Source organism: Schistocerca serialis, chromosome 9, assembly GCF_023864345.2.
Source record: "Schistocerca serialis cubense isolate TAMUIC-IGC-003099 chromosome 9, iqSchSeri2.2, whole genome shotgun sequence".
Lineage (NCBI taxonomy): Eukaryota > Metazoa > Arthropoda > Insecta > Orthoptera > Acrididae > Schistocerca > Schistocerca serialis.
The window spans coordinates 341,406,770-341,423,776 of NC_064646.1; the positions used below are offsets into that span (position 1 = coordinate 341,406,770).

At 38.8% G+C, this 17,007-nt stretch overlaps 2 protein-coding genes across 7 annotated transcripts in view; one reads left to right on the forward strand and one right to left on the reverse strand.

The window, feature by feature from the left end:
• Positions 1-12,238, forward strand: part of LOC126419072 (D-altritol 5-dehydrogenase-like) — a 174,068-nt gene extending 161,830 nt beyond the window's left edge. For 3 of the 5 annotated variants that reach the window (XM_050086155.1, XM_050086157.1, XM_050086156.1), the window contains 2 exons: positions 7,231-7,338; positions 11,998-12,238. In XM_050086155.1, the coding sequence (XP_049942112.1) occupies positions 7,231-7,338; positions 11,998-12,133 (244 nt within the window). In that variant the 3' untranslated portion in view covers positions 12,134-12,238. The remainder of the gene's footprint in view (positions 1-7,230; positions 7,339-11,997) is intronic. The other 2 variants (XM_050086154.1, XM_050086153.1) reach the window with 1 other exon arrangement.
• A 4,435-nt stretch (positions 12,239-16,673) lies between these two features.
• LOC126419919 (39S ribosomal protein L44, mitochondrial) overlaps positions 16,674-17,007 on the reverse strand; it is a 55,390-nt gene continuing 55,056 nt past the window's right edge. For both annotated transcript variants that reach the window (XM_050087200.1, XM_050087201.1), the window contains exon 6: positions 16,674-16,942. In XM_050087200.1, the coding sequence (XP_049943157.1) occupies positions 16,749-16,942 (194 nt within the window). In that variant the 3' untranslated portion in view covers positions 16,674-16,748. The remainder of the gene's footprint in view (positions 16,943-17,007) is intronic.

Below are 17,007 nucleotides of genomic sequence, written 5' to 3' on the forward strand. Positions count from 1 at the left end.
AAGGTGGTGTGCTGAGGTGGAACAATTGATGCTGTGGTGAGGAGGTTCATCATTTACAGCCCAGGCATTTGTTCTTGTCGTAATCTACATGTTTCAGTGGTTGAACCAGGCTCACGCTGTCAACATCCTGAAGACTCTTGAATGGGTTTCAGGTAAGTCTCCAATGCCTTTATTCATTTCCATACCCTCTCTGTGGAAGAATATCTTGTCAATACCTGAGTCCACTGAGGATATAAACGTTCATTACTGCCCAGCTTTGGCACACATTTTTTATGGGAACACATGGAATTATGGATTTCAAACCTTTACAAAATGTTCGTAACACATTTGCAGTTATTAGTTCACATATGCAGTCTTGGATAACATATTCAGCTTTACATTGCATCATAGTGTATACATTTCATCATTGTTATGATAACCTAAGTACTTGCATTTAAAAACATACTGACACACCGGGTTTGTGTATTTTTTACTCTGTACATATGCATTTTCATATGGCATTTGCGTTTCTTTACATAAATATTGTACAAAAATTTACATAAATAGTGTACAGAAATTATACATACAAGACAGTTAATATTACACACATTTCTTCTGATTTTATGTCATGTAACTTTTTTGAGTTTTTTATCACATTTTGCTCTCAGGCATTACCCTTTTGAAATTTCATTTGTAAACAATCTGCAATCATAGTCTCATCTTGCTTTAATGTTACACAGATTGTCCTTTTTTCAATCTCATTTTCCAGCACTGACAAAGTATTTGCATCCAGCATTATTACTGGATGTGCATGAGCTTTGTGTTCATACATCGCACCTGACACAAGTATCCATCATTACAGATGCTGAGAAAAGACAGACTCATAACATGAAATTGTGATAAGCCTACAAAACTACATTTCGCCACATCTCTGACATGTTTACTAGGATCTGTCTATTGGTCTATAGGAAGTGTTACGGACAGGAACAAGCATTCATTTTTACTCTACCACTGCAATTCCTCATTCATCACAAGAATTATTGAGTACATCATTTCATGGCTATCTGCTCGTGTTAATCCACTAACTTCATGTTTACTATCAACTGATACATTCCAACAGTACAATATTGTGTTATGCAAGTGTCATCATCAACTGTAAACAGTATACTTCAGTGTTGGTGATTTATACTTTCTTTTGCTACATGATATCACTCTTGTATATTCAGTTGTGCATGAACATGTCTCTAGGAGAATTGTGCCAATAAACACGTGTAAAACAATGTTGAGACAGCTTGTGTTCATGTGCAAATGATCTGTACTAACTGTTGCTTGGCACCCTTCTCAGTCACATGGACTTGTACAGCTTGGTCTGAACCCTTTTGATTTGGTAGCACAAGACCTAAGTTCAACCTATTCATACATCTGGCATACTACAGCTTTTTCATACAGACATTCACACCATCACTTTCAAACATATTTTTATACATATAATTATTTATTTTCAGTGCAACCATTATGCTTTGGTGCCAAACACCTAACTATTGTGTTACCTATTTTACCCAGGATGTGACTCCGCATCATTCATTAGAAGGACACTTAAAACTAAGTGCATAGTTGCCCACTGGCTAGTAATGCATCACACCTTCAAGATTCATATTTTCAATTTCTGTCAGTACACAGTTCATTCTTTATCAAATTTTTTATGAGTTGTAAGAGCGCATGTCTGTAATGTGGTTGTCGTTTTGACTTATTGTTTTGCACCTGGAAAGAAAAGTGTTGTCATAGGTGGTGTTTTATATATCCCCTTTCGTACAGCATGTAAATAGCAACTTCTATAAATGTAAATAGCTTGTACAATGTATCATAGAGTGTAGCTAGTTTTCTGTAGATAATGCTTACCTCCACCCATATATTTATTCCTAAGCTTAGTTCTTCGTAACTTCTTGATCTTAGTTTAGTTCTGTAGTGTAGATATTTTATTTGCTTAGTAGTCAACTCATATCATAAAGTTTTCTCTAAGTGTAGATTGTCTGGTGCTTCATTGCTAAGCTATGATTATCATCTGATGGCAATCCACTGGCCTAAGCTATTCTGTGCACATGCACGAAGTAGTCAACCTTAAAGCTAGCTACTGCGTGTGTGCGTTTCTGTCTTCACTCCACTTTGCCACTTTCATGCAGTGCATCTCAATTGCATGAGGATGGCACAAATAAGAATCATTACAAATATTTATTTATATGTGTAGGACATTTAAAAACCTACACATGGGCCTCACCTCCATAGATGGCTGCCTCTCTTACCTTTACCCACTTCAGCAGCTAGGCAAGCAGTTGGTGCTCTGTACTGCAACATGCAATGGCTACTTTGTGTCAAGGAGTGATGTCATCCAGGGAACCACATGTGCTTCATCCCGCAGGTTGACTATAATCCTCTGCCAGGTGACTGGCACAAACAGAACTGTAGTGATGAATAACGTCTGGTGACATAGCAGTAATTGAAAACTCACCTTCTTTCTCTGTACTAGCAGACAACACATCTAGGGCATCTAAAGTAGAAACACACCGGCATGTTGTCTTCTGACATCCAAATGTCTGTTCTTTTGCGGTGCTTTATACTCTGAGGAGGAGTTGGTTGTATGTGAGTTGGTTCAATGTGAGTTGGTCGGATGGTGTGTTGTCATCTAAGACTGCAGCGTAAGTTTGAATTGTTCGAGACCATTCATCACAGCGTATTCTATTGATGCTGGTGACACGGATTTACAAACCACTTCTTCTACATTCTTGTTTACCTCCTGATGCATGGGGTCGACAGTCATGGCTATTATCCCTTGCGTGCTCAGACACACCATTCGAGGGTCACTCGTATTTCTTTCATTTGACTCTTTTATGCTGCATTTTCTTGATGCACTAGCTTTGCTTAATCAGTTTGTCTGTTGATGTAACATCCTTTAGCAGAAGAGACCAGTACACATCTTCTGTGGCTCCATTAATCAAGTGTAAGATTTTTTCAGCTTCTGCCGTATTTAGGTTCAAAATGTGGCATAGGGCTAAAACATTATGTACGTAGACTTTTTCATTTCCCCATGATGCTGGGCCTTTATCTTCAATTGCTCCTCTGCTAAGTGGACTTGCTACTAATTGTCACCAAATGTTTTCTTCAGTTCAGCCTGGAATTTATTATAGCTATCCGCAGTCCCTGATCCCTCTTAATGTCCCACTGTAGATGATTGCAGAGATCCCCCTTCAGTTTACATATAAACACCTTTTATGTTTCCCAACTGAAGCACCCAGCATATCCACTTAACTACATCATGTCATAATCAGAAACAAGTCTGAATCTAAAAGCAGTGTCATCAAAGAAATACAGCACTAATCACTGAGAGCATGTCTAACGCTTTGGATGACAAAGTGGTGAAGTATGTGTATAAACTCCCACTTCTTTAATGATACGACTTGCTTGAGATTGTCAACCAACTTTCCTTGTTGGTTAGCTTGCTGCTACATCATACTTTTCTCTTCTTCTCCAAAGTATATTTGCTAGGACCAGGGATTTCTCAAGACTCTTTCTACTTACAAAATAAGCAGACGTACGCAGATTCTTTTTTCACTTAACGACATATATTTGAACATCAAACTTTTACAAATCTCAGTCTCCACATAAACAAATACTGTCAAGTAAGTCTCTTCACGTCTCCAAAGCGTAGAAACAAAGTACATTTATATATAAGATAAGGTTGGCTTAATAACCATGTCCTTTTTCAATATCAATCTGAATACACGTCTTGTCCTTTCCAAGCCCAAAACGAGCATTAATTAAAAGTCTCTTTCCAACTCCATTGTTCTTTTGTCACTACGATCATCAAACTTACAGAACAGCACTGAATAAATAAACATTCCTTGTTCTTTCACTACGACTTCCATGGCGCGACTGGCGAACACTTGTCGGTGCCGTTCAACCATCGCGTGTACAGTTGCCTCATGATAAAACTTCAAACCTACACACACACAGACATGTGATGCGCAGTAAATAAGCTCTGTCCCACTTATATTTAAAATATCATGTGTTCAAGACGGTAGAAGGCCGAATGGTTCTAGAATTTATGCGGAAATTCTTAAAGAAATACACATGTTTATTATGAGCACCAATGTACTGCCAAAATGGAACTTACTTCCAGAATGCTGGTATTTAAACATACTTTGAATATTCCACATTATGCAAACATAAAATGTTTCAAAAACCTACGAGAACGGATAAATATTACATAACAAATAGTCGCAGATGGTTGGGTTTGAACTGGTGACCTGTAGCACACCAACCAGAGATGGTAACCACTACATGACACCGTGTGCACCACAGCTATATGTAATAGTATTCTCTGATGTCGCACCACAGCAACAGTAGCAAGGAATTAATGTGGCTACTAAGCACATTAAAACTGTCAGAGAAATAAACTCATCGGACAAATAAAATCCCTCTTTTCTGTGCAGTGTATCTAAACACATCAGCTTCCTCTTATCTCTTTTTGAGCACCAGGCCCAGATCTATAGGAGGGGTGGGGGATGGGGGTGGGGAGCATATCGAGGTATCTGCTGTGGGTGGCAATTTCAGGAGGTTGCCAAAATCATATGATTTTGAAATGCATCCCTCTTGGTTTTTGGACATTTCTGAACACATTCTAAATTGATTTCTGAACAAATCATCAGTTGATTTTTGAATGCATGCATAGTGTACGTAATATCTCTGCCAGGTGGCGGTCACATCAAGAAATAAAAAAACTTTCCTGCAGGCAAAAGGGGATGGGATTATACAAAATTTTTGGCAGATCGCTACACTAGAAAAAGCCAGTTGTGCTTAATAGCGTGGAAAACGCGTGGTACGAACATGCACGTAATAATGCCTAACCAACGAATAAATGCAGGATAACTGAACTGGTGATTTTGGCAGGGTTACCGAAGTTAACCGGAGAATAAGTTTTGACAATGACTGTTATAGTTACAGAATTGTTTGTTGAAATGAGGAACGAGAAGAAATGAGGCATCACACATATTATATGGAAGAATATATCAATTCCAAATTTAAATAAAAATTTCGTACTACTGCTAGTTTTCAATCTCATGCCTGAGAAACTGGAGCATATGAATGGAATGTGAATCTATTTCCTAACAAAACTTTTTGCTCACAATAGGTCTATTAGGCATTTGATATTGGTACTTCATGAGTTATATTCTGTTGTGTAATTTATGTAAATGAGGTAGATAAAAATGACCATTTGGGCCAAAACAGTCTCGCTTATTTGGCATGTGTTACAATTGCTGCAATATTAGAAAGGCCATTTCGTTTTATCTAGCAAACAATGACAAAATAGATGTAATTGTGAGAAACCACACCAGTCTTGGGTACTATTCGTATTAACAGCTTTTTCAGTACTAGACAATGACATTTTGATTTTTCATGCATCAAAACGTTTGATGAACTTTGATGAGGTACTAGATTCTTTTGCGTAAAGGAAATAAAATGCTAGGGCCTAAGGATTGAAGAAAAGTGTGCTATCTTGCTTGTTTCTTGTCTTTACTGGTTTTATGTTTCCTATATTTAATTTTAAATCACATAAAAGAGAAAGTTATTAGCTAATAGGCAATAGAGAGCAAATTTTCTGGAGAGTTCTTATTCTCTCGGCCACAAATAATCCCACCTAGTATTGTTAGTTTTTTAAAGAGGGGTAAGATGTCAAGCCGATCTACTGGGAGCAAGAGAGACACCACAGGACGTTTGAATTTCCACTATTCTCAATTTGGTTTGATGGTTTCCATTACAAAACATACATGTTTGAATTCCACAGAGCGAAATACGTTGAGGTATGGTAGAAGAATGCTGTGTGAAGGGGTGTGGTGCTGCACTTTGGCACATGTATCATATAATATGTGTCATATTTTCTCGAACATATATGCTTGATACATAAAACTCTTCAGAAAGATGTGTGCTACAAAATGAACATATTTTTGAAAAATTATTTTTTTTATTTTTGGCATCCTATCTAAAACACTCAGGGGGAGGGGGGGGAGGGGGGAGGGGGAGGGGGGGTCTGGAGTCCACTGATCATGATTCCAGCACTATTGACCAGGTGTAATCTATATTTCCTGTGATAGCTGAATCTGTTACAGATCTCTTCTTATTTATTTCTGCATCACATTTATTGCCATACTATTTTATTCAAGAGCTTTTCGACTGTCGCCTAGATCTCTCCAAACCTAATAAGTTTGGTTTCAGGTTGTTTGATAAATCTTAGAGGTTGTTACATGGATATCCTTCCATATGAATCACTTAGTGGTACTGTCTTATCTTCGAGGAAATGGGCTCATGTCCTAAGCTCTCTGAGAGGCAATGGTCACTGAGGTGTCAGTGTCTTTCATGTTACCAGAGCATGGCAAATGCTTGGTGAACATCACAAATGCTTCCATTCTCTTCAGTTTCAAGCCTCATTATTTGTTTTTGCCAAACAGTTGACTCAAAATGTTGGTGGACTGAGGCAACTGCATGTCAGGCTCCTTAGTGTTCTAGGAACTTCAGCTGCCATAGCAGCATCTTTTCACTCATTTATTTCACACAGATGTGAATATTTGTGAGTGCCATATTGCGAACTTTTGATTTGTAGCAGTCATAGTTTAAAGAAATCAGAATGATTTTAACAGGTAATTTAACCAAACAAGGTATGCTTCTGCAAAAAATTTTAATTCTTCTGTGATCCTGTATTTGTGTTTGTCTGGATTCTTAACAGCAGCTCAGTTGAGGATGTGCTTTGGTTTACATCACTATATAATGATTTACTGATTATATTGAAAGAATCAGCAACCAGTTGCATAAAAGAAATTTAATTTCTTAACCAGTTACACTCCCTTAATGCCCTTCTTCAGAAGGTTATAACTAGCACATTATTTGCTAGTGACAACAATAAAATGCATGCAGCATATTGCTGTGGTCATGTGGTTCATAGTGCAGGCACTATGCACCACATGACGACAGCTATGAATCACATGAGCACATGCGACAGTTATAACTTTCTGAAGATGGGGAGTAACTGCTTGAAACTGGTTAAGAAGTTAAATTCCTTTTATGCAACTGGTTGCTGATTATTTTGATATATACCACTACAATTGCTGAAGATGCACAAATGCTAGATTTACTGATTGTAATCATGTTGAATGTAAATTAATAAAATCCAAAATAATTTCTGACTGTGATTAATTTTTGCAGCCTGTCACCATTTAATATTTTCACAAATGAGATAAAAGTCACTGGTTCCCTTATCAATCCTTATGCCTTTGGGAAGGCTCTTACTTGGGCTTCAGTGTTGGGGCACAGGTAAGAATAGCAAAATTTGTGTTAGTGATACTAGTCTGAAATGAAAGACTTTAGTCAATTGAAACCTAATCAGATATGTCAACTGTAACCTAATCAGATACCCTGAACACAAAGAGAAAAACATTTGAAAATATCCCAGTTCCATGGGAAACTGTAACAGTAACGTTCTTAAATTATCTGCATACTTGTTTTAAATTGAAATAAGGGTTTCTTATTGGTACAGTTCTCAAACATTGGGTAACCATATGTGACAAGCTTCCAATTTTGCCTTTGTTAAGAAAAATGTGAAATAACCAAACAAAGAGTTTCATCTGTTTTGTAAAAAGCATTATAATAAATAAATTTAAAATGTCTGTTGCACTTTTTGATCTCTTAATTCAAAGAAACTGTCTGCTTCCATATATTCACAGCACTGTAAAATGAACCCAATTACACTGTTAGTATTGTTGCACCTTCATTTCAGTAACATCACTGAAAAGCAGACTTAATTTAACTTTGTTTACAAATAATGTAATTCTGATAACAGAACACAGCAATGTAGACTAGCCATTATCAGACGAACAGATACTGAGAGCAGAAAAACAACCAAAATTGTGTACTTTTCTTATTAAGTAGAATATAGTCGACTTTCGAAACAATGGTCTTACCAACTGAGTCATCTGAAAATACCTCACACCTTTCTGAAAGCACTTTCCTACCAATTAGGCAATTTGAGTCTGTGTGACATTCGAATTCAGAGTTATAAGGCAGGATGGTTTCTTCATCATGGCCATGGCCGACCACCTGTCCAGTGCTCATAAAAGTGTACTTACATATCCTGTGTGTATGTATATCTTGAGCTATTTATTTTCATTGTATTATGATGATAAAAACCATAACATTTAGAGATGACCTTTAGATGAATAAGTAAATCAAGTTTCAAGGGAGGAACAAGATTTGGATGTAATGTCTCGTCGGTGACATGACCATTAGAGATAGAACACAAGTTCTGTTAGGACAAGGATTATTTATTTATTGCTGTATTTATTCAGTTTATTGACTTATTTTCCACACAGACGAATGCTGAAGATTTGATTCATAGATCAAATAACTAATGAAGAGGTACTGAACTGAATTAGGGACATAAGAGTGTTATGGCACAACTCAACTAAAAGAAGGGATTGGTGATTCTGAGGCATTGAGGCATCAAATAATAGGAGGGGTAAGGGGGGAGGGGAGGGGGGAGGAGAGAGATAGGGGGGGGGGGAGAAGGGAGGGAGTTAAAATTGTAGAGGGAGACCGAGACCTGACTATAGTAAACAAGTTCAAATCAATGTGGGTTGCAGCAGTTATGCAGAGATAAAGAGGCTCACACAGGATAAACTGGCATGGGGATCTTTATCAACAAATTTTTGACTGGAGACAACAACTTTCTACACAGTGTGTTTGGAAACTTTCCATCATAAAAGTTATTTCATTGTGTCACTCAGTTTATAAGCACATTTAGCACAAAATGAACACACTATGAATAGAAAGCCAACCTATAGATACCCATCATCAGCCCACTGGTTGATGAGTGTCTTGGAAGACTCTTCAGGTTTACTTCCTGTACTACTAGCAATGACTGCACCTATTGCTTGTACAAACCATGCCTACTGCCACCAGTATATTCCATCACGTTGGTAGAATTCTTGCATGGTTTTTATAATATAATATATTCTGCATATCACATGCTCTATTCTACTTGAATTTTCTAAGCAAATGAAACTGCAACAGCACTTTTAAATTACTACGTTGCAATCCATTGCTTAAAATTTATATGAACATTCGGGTCTAACTCTTATGCTGCCTCTAGTAGCTGAAACCTCAGTGATCCTAGGAGTCGTCATGATGATGTGGATGATGCAAGTTAAGGTGACACTACTTCAATTATTAGGCCATGCATTGCTGCTGCAAGTAGAGCACTTCATTAATTCAACCATTACTTGCATCACTCAGAGTTTTGCTTTCAGACACTTATATTGTGTTATAAATGATATGTAAAATGAAAGAACAACTCAAACAGTTTTACCAAGAATCTTATAAATGTTCAGTGTGAGCACCGTTTGTCACGTGGCACACATCAAGTCTATAGCCGAATTCTTCCCAAATGTTGATAAGTGTGTCTTCAGTGATTGTAGCAACAGCTGCTTCAATCCAGTTTCTTAATTCAGGGAGGTCTGCTGGTAGCAGAGGCATGTACACACGATCCTTGATGAAGCCTAAAAGGAAAAAATCATATGGCATTAGGTTGGGTGAACGTGGAGGCCATGCAAAGCAAGCCCTGTCATTGGGCCCCTTGCGGCCTATCCAGTGCTTGGGTACAGTGAATTTCCACCAATTACGGATTGCGCCGGAAACATTGTGCGCTGTGCATGTGCACTGGTGCCAAACACAACTGTTTGAGTTGCTCTTTCATTTGACATATCATTTATAACAGTGAGTTTAATGTAATAAATATTATAAAGTGTTAAAACCCCAATATTCATTTACAAACACCCTGTATTTCCCTTATGCTTACAGAAGTTTTCACTGTACAACTGACAGGAGACTTAATCTGGCAGGCTATTCACAATTTTCCACAATTCTGAGTCTTTAGCTATAAAATTTAATCAGTAACCTTGTTCTGTCTTTGGTCTGTGTGGCTTGTGCAATTGACACTGCAATAAAATATGCTATGGGAAACCAAAAATACTGAATTCACATGCTACTTCCTTCAGCATTGTGTTCCAGATATGTGTTGAGGATAAGGGCTGTGGCAAGTCAGTAGATGAACCATGCCTCGATTATGTGAGACATGTTATAGTTTTATCCTTTCCTGGATATTTGGGAAATTTTGGTACACCTGTTGACCATTATGAGATGACTCCTTGTCACTCTACCAGTTGCTAACACCTTAGCTGGATTTCATTATAAATTCCATTAGTGGTTAACTTCTGGACCTCCTTCAGCTATTATGTGGCAATGAGATACCTGGTGGTAATGTCTATTGGCTAAAATTATAAGCAGTGACTCAAGCGGAGTAGTAAGAATTTCTACATTACACTTATGACCACACCCATCTGTACACTTTACAAGCACTGCACAGTTGGTTTGACCATGAAGTTTCTGCGATGCTGGTGATGGCCACAAATATGGCACCCTGAAAGGATAAGAATGGAGAAGAAAATTGCTATGTTCTTTTCAAATAAATAATTTATGTTAATCAGTTACAGAAAGCCTAAGTGTGGATTGCCACTCCTCCCATGCCACAAATACTGCTACATCTCACTCGCTTAAAAGACGCAGTCACATACAACATGTCTCCTGCATCATTACAATGTGCCTCTACTACAAGATGTAAGATTCAATTGGTACCAGATGTCAGAGTGGAAGACAATACTCCGTATGTCAACAGTTTTCTGTAAAGCTACACGTGACCATGGTCACTGCTCAGGTTTCTAAGCTGTGGTCTCGTTGATGCTACAAGTTCCCTAGTACTGTGAACTCTGGGAATGCTTCAAAAGGCACCACTGGTTATTATAGGAAGTATTGTGTTACTTGGAGATTTTTCAAGATAATTTGCACACCAATAGCGTAAACAGCTATTGAGGTGACGCAGTCGTTACTGGTTAACTACTGCAGTCCCATCAGCAGCATTCCACCATTATCCATGACCAGTTTCATTCTGAGCCTCAGGCCACAATGCTCACATGCTGTTTTGTGACGTTTACGACTGATATTGTTCAATGTTAGCAACTTTTCCTTCATCTTCTTTTAAGAAAGTTTTTTAAATAATGTCTTTACAATACTTGCCATTGATTTTAAGTCTTTATGTTTTCCACAAGAAATTATTCATACCTTTTGGAAAAGAATGGGAGGATAGTTGCACCTTGTGGAGACATTGGGAAGGCATACTGGAAAAGGGGCTCCTTTTTTCTGCAAGTAGAGCATCCGTAAGTGGAAAGATTGCATGGGAAGTACTTTCTCATCTGGAATAGGCAGTAGCTGTTGAAGCGCAGGTATTTATGATGATTGGCAAGTTTGATGTGAACAGACGTACTCGTGAGGTCATCAGTGAGGCTTAGGTAAATATCCAATCAGGTAGCTTGCTGATGTAAGTAACATCACATGAACTGAATAGGGGGAGGCACTAACGTCCTAATGGAATGAGGGTACGTATAGGATATAAACATCAGTGAATCTGAAACGGGTGAGGCACAGGATTGTGCCATTCAGTGTCTATGTCAGAGCCATACCTGTAATGTGTGTGGAAATTGTTGTGGTTATTAGCAAGGAAGTTGTGAGTTTCAATAAGACAGGTACTGGAAAAGTAGTGGAATGACAGTGGGCACAGGAAATGTTGGCGAGGAGATTGTGGCATTGACAGTGGTTAGCAGAGCACTTAGTGGCTAGTTTATGAAGCAAACAGAGAGGGCAGTAGATCTTAAAACAAAGATGGAAATATTCAAATTTCATAAACTGTCCATTTATCACTATTTCTCTTCAAAAGTAAAACACATTCACAGTATTAGAACTATGTCAGATTGTCAGTGCTTCCTCAAGCAATCATTGTTTTTTTTTTTTAAACATAAACCTACTGTTATGCAGCAATTCAAAAAAGTATGTTATAGTAATAAGCTATTACTGTTTCAATTACAGGTATCTTGATTTCAACAAATTGGGTGTTGTCTCATACCCATTAAAAGAGTACCAAGAAGCTCTTGAGACAGCAAAGAGTGATGATGCAGCAAAAGTAGTCTTTGAGTTTGATGTTTCTGATGTACCGACTCCATAAATGCCTAAAGCAAAGGCAAACAATCTCACAGTAATGACTCACATATCAACCATTTATACAGCTTTTGTTTAGGCTAAAACTACATACTAAAGCTACAATACTTAGATGATTTTAATAGAGGATTATAGTTTTTATGAAAACCAAAACTCCTATGTGGAATGTAATTTATGGAAGGTAACAATTTACTGATGTTTAAGGTCACACACACACACACACACACACACACACAGAGAGAGAGAGAGAGAGAGAGAGAGAGAGAGAGAGAGAAAGAGAGAGAGAGGAGATATACACTGCCTGAAAGGAGATATACACTGCCTGACAAAAGAAGTGAAGGATCCAGAAGAGGAGAAGAGGACATGAAATGAAAATTCATGGGTTAAGAGGATATGTGACGTTATTACAAAGATTACAAAAGCAAGCCATTTAAAATGAACTTGGCAGTATGAGCCCACTATCAATATGAAATTGCACCCCTTCTGTCCTGGATGCATGCACTGATCCAGTTGGGAGCGTTGTCAAAGCCATTGAATCCTTTCCTCAGGTCAGCTGGTCTAAAACAGTAGTACTTTGTTCTTGATGATGCTGACATCCAAGTTGCTCCTACATGTTCTAACTGGAACAGATCTGGGAATCTTGCTGTCCACAGGGGTACTTCACCATCACACATACAGCTCATAGATACACACACAGTGTGTAGATGAGCATTCTCTTGGTGACAAATAGTACAATGACACTGTTGCATGAGCAGTAAGACATGAGGACACAGGATGTTCTTGCTGTACCATTGTGCCATCACAGTTCCCTCACTCACTAACAGCTGTGTACTAATATCATACTCCAAGGCTCCCCACAGCAGGATCCCATGAGTAATACCATTGTGCCTCTGCAAAACATTGGAAGAATGGAACCATTCCCCAGGTCTGTGCCATTCTCACCAAAGACGGTCATTTGGGACAGCACAGAACCATGATTCATTGCTTAACGCAATGTGATGTCATTCTTCAGCATTTTATGCTTCCTGGTCACGACACCACTCCAAACGCAGCTATTCATTTTGTGGTGTTAAGGGGACCACACCCTGACTATCTAACCCATGTTAATTTAGGCAATTATTTGACCCATTTCTGAAAAAAACTATTTGATGCAGGGCCTTAATATTTTTACTGTATGTTACATGATGCTAATAGAGTCAACTGTACTAAAATCTACTTTAACCATTTTATAGATTTTAAGAAACACTTTTTTAAATTCATTAACAAAAAATATTAAGTTTTTCTCTCTGAAAATTTCATTCATTTATCTATGATATTTTCTGATATAATGGGGCATATGTACTGAAAATTTTAGTTTGTGGGAAATTGGCTTTAAAGGAAAAACTTTTGAAATTTGTTACTTACAGTTAATTAAAACTGTCCTGATGCATATGATGGCCCTTCTTTGGCCTCTAGCAGGTTTTCCAGCTTCTTTTTCACCTTCCTGGATGTCTGTCTTTCTTTCTTAGCCATATTAGTTGCAGACCTGTCTGCATCAGCTATCCTGATTTTATCGCAATGTTGCAGCCCAGTGAACATATTTTCACCAGGATTAATTCCCAGCTTTTTCAGTACCCAACACTTTCCAATAATATCACAACTGAATGTAATAACTGCATCATGAACTCCTAGTTTCATTGTATGCATGCCTACAAATACAGTTTTAGGAAGGCGGTTCCAAATTATGCTGTTGAAACATTCGTTTGGGTTCTGTGTCTGCCCATGCGGACATTTCCTTAGAAGGTCAGGATGAGCCAAGTCTCTGAAAATAGGTTTAACTGCTGTAGTAACAGCAGCAGGAAGAGAATGCTGGTGAGAATAAGATTCCCCAGTTGCCTGAGCCCTATTGTATTTGCACCATGAATTTTCTCCTGATGGACACAATCCATGACATGGCTTATCATCAGTGCAGGACTTACGGAAGAATATGGCCCAAACATCTCTCTTCATCGCAATCACACTTGAACAAAACTAACTGCGTGTTTGAAAGTGTGTTGTTTACAAACAGCAGAAACAAAAGAATACTGACCATTGCATTCCAAGGGTAGCCAACATACTTGGGAGTTAAAAAACAAACTCTAAAGTGCAATGTAGGGGATATAAAGCTCTAAAATATATGCAGAAAAGTGGATGACAGAAAAGTGGGCGTGGCACATAAACACACGTGGTAGGAAAATGCTCTTTAAATGCTTGAAAAAAATTTTTTTTCAGCAAAATCCTTTTCAGAGTACTTAAATAAAACCTTAATCTATTGAAATATGATGAAAACCGAAAATAGACTTTTTTCGACCTGAACCATAGTGTGGTCCTCTGAACTCCTAACTTAGGCATGGGATGATAATTCCCTAGTGGCAGCTACTGTTCTCAAATCAATGGTGCAGGATGACACAGAATGTTGCATGGGATCAACTACTTGTTCATAGATGGCATGTGCAGATGTGAAGGATTTACGTCATACTTGGTGCACAACACATCTATCCTCCCTCATGGGAGGTCAGACGTGGTTGACTGGAATAATGAAACAGTCTACCCTCACATTCTCATGAAGTCCAACAGCTGGCCACCATCACATCCGAATGCCTCACAAAACTGGATATTGCAAGATTTGACCAGTTGGCCAAATGGAGATCCAAATTGGGTTAACTTTCAAGCTCTGTTAGGTGTTGATAACACCTGTCCACATTGCTCCAGATGCTCAACACCATCCCCCCCATTCGCCTTACCTGGTTCTCCTCAAACTGACACGCCACCTTCCGCAATGTTGATCTCCACCTCGAAGGATGGTTACACCAGTAGCTCCATTCCTAAACCTACTGCCATCCATTCCATACAGAGAAGTCCATTCCATGCAGTCTAGCCACCCCTGGTTGTCACATCTGCAGTGACAAGCAGTCCTCTCCACATATACCAAGGGTCTGTCTCACTGAGGCCTTCACAGACTGAAATTGTCTACTCAGCCTTGTACACAAACAGATATCTTATCCCTTGTGCCTTCAGTTACCAACCATCTCCTCATCTACCCACCATCCAGCCACAAAGGTGCACTCCCTTCGTGACTCAGTACCAACTAGGACTGGAGCAACTGAATCACATTCTCTACCAGGGTTTAGAATGTCTCTTGCCTTGCCCTGAAATGAGGAATATCATACCTACTATTCTTCCTGCCCCTCCCACAGAGGTATTATGCTGCCCACTGAACTTACACAATATCTATGTCCATCACTACTTTACCCCTGACCCAAATCTTTGCCTCATGGCTCATGCCCCTGCAACAGACCTACATGCAAGACCTGTCTTATACATTCTCCCACCATCACCTACTCCAGTCCAGTCAAAGGCATTTCCTATCCCATCAATGGCAGGACTATCTGTGAAAACAGTCACGTGATCTACAACCTAAGTGCAAACACTGTGCTGCTGTGCATGATAACTAACAAGCTGTTTGTTCACATGAATGGCCACTGGCAAACTGTAACCAAGAGACAGTGGACCCATGCAGTTGCTGAACATGCTGCCCAACACAATGTGCTTCTCTACAATGACTGCTTCACAGCATGCACCATCTGAATCCATCCTATCAATGCCAGCTTTTCTGAACTGCACAGCTGGGAACTCCTCCCTCCCCACAATATATTCTTCGCTCCTGTAACCCCTGTCCTCAACCCTCACTAATACCTGTCCTCAACTTACCCATCGCCTTCCCTGCTCCCACTCCAGCACAATGCAGGTTTCTTTGCACACCAACTCACCCATTAATCCTTTTCCAGTTCTCTACTTTTCTGCCCCCCCCCCCAAACCTCCTGACTGTACCTAGCAGCCCTTACCTGTCCCCACTATGACTCTGCAACCCCCCCCCCCCCACCCCCACCCCACCCACAAACACACACACATCCCTGCCCCACACCGCCTACTTATCCCTACCACCAGATTTCTACTCCCATCAGGCACAGTTATGACTCAGTTTGCCCACAGCGGCCAGAGGCAGTGGTCATGAGTTTTTCATTGTGCCTGTTAGTGACTTAATGTCTCCTTTATATGGTGAGTTCCAATCTATCCTTTTCATAATATTAAAATTAAGAAATGATGTCTTGCTGACATAGAGTTCGTTAGAGATGGAGCCCAAACTTGCATTGTATAAAGGAAGAGGAAGTAAATCAGCTCTGCACTCAAAAGAAACACCCAATCATTTGACTTAGGAATTTAGGGCAGCCACAAAAGCCTAAATCATGTATCCTTTTCCTCCTGAATGTGAATCAATTGCTTTAATCACTACACCACCTCACTTGATTTTATAATCAAACATTAGACCATATGAATAAAGGAAACTGAAGGATGCCACCTTTTATGACATGAGAATGAAAGGTGTCATGTGCTTGTGTAAACTTTAGATGAAAATTCCACTTCTAATAATTACAGTTATGCAAATAATGTAGATGTATATAGGGTTTAAGGAATCTGCTGGATGACAGCTATCACATGTCAAATGTTAATCTAATCTACAGTAGCAATTTTATTTGAGATCAAAAATTTTAATAAAACTTTATACATATACAGTTCTAAATTTTTGGATGAGCAATACAAAGTTAACAGTTTACTATATTTTGTGGATGTTTCACACCCCAGTCTTCCAGACTGGCATTAGAGTTTGCTTTGTACATTTCTACATCAGGATTTATTTTGTACGAGAATGGCTTCATGTTTTCTGTGACAGAGAATAATCGTTTCAGTGCATCCAGTGCAGCCTGCTCAACTGCTGTATCTACTGATTCTCCAAATCCTGTAATGAAATGAAACTGGCATCAGGAAGTTACCTGTACTAACATACATTTAGTTACACTAATA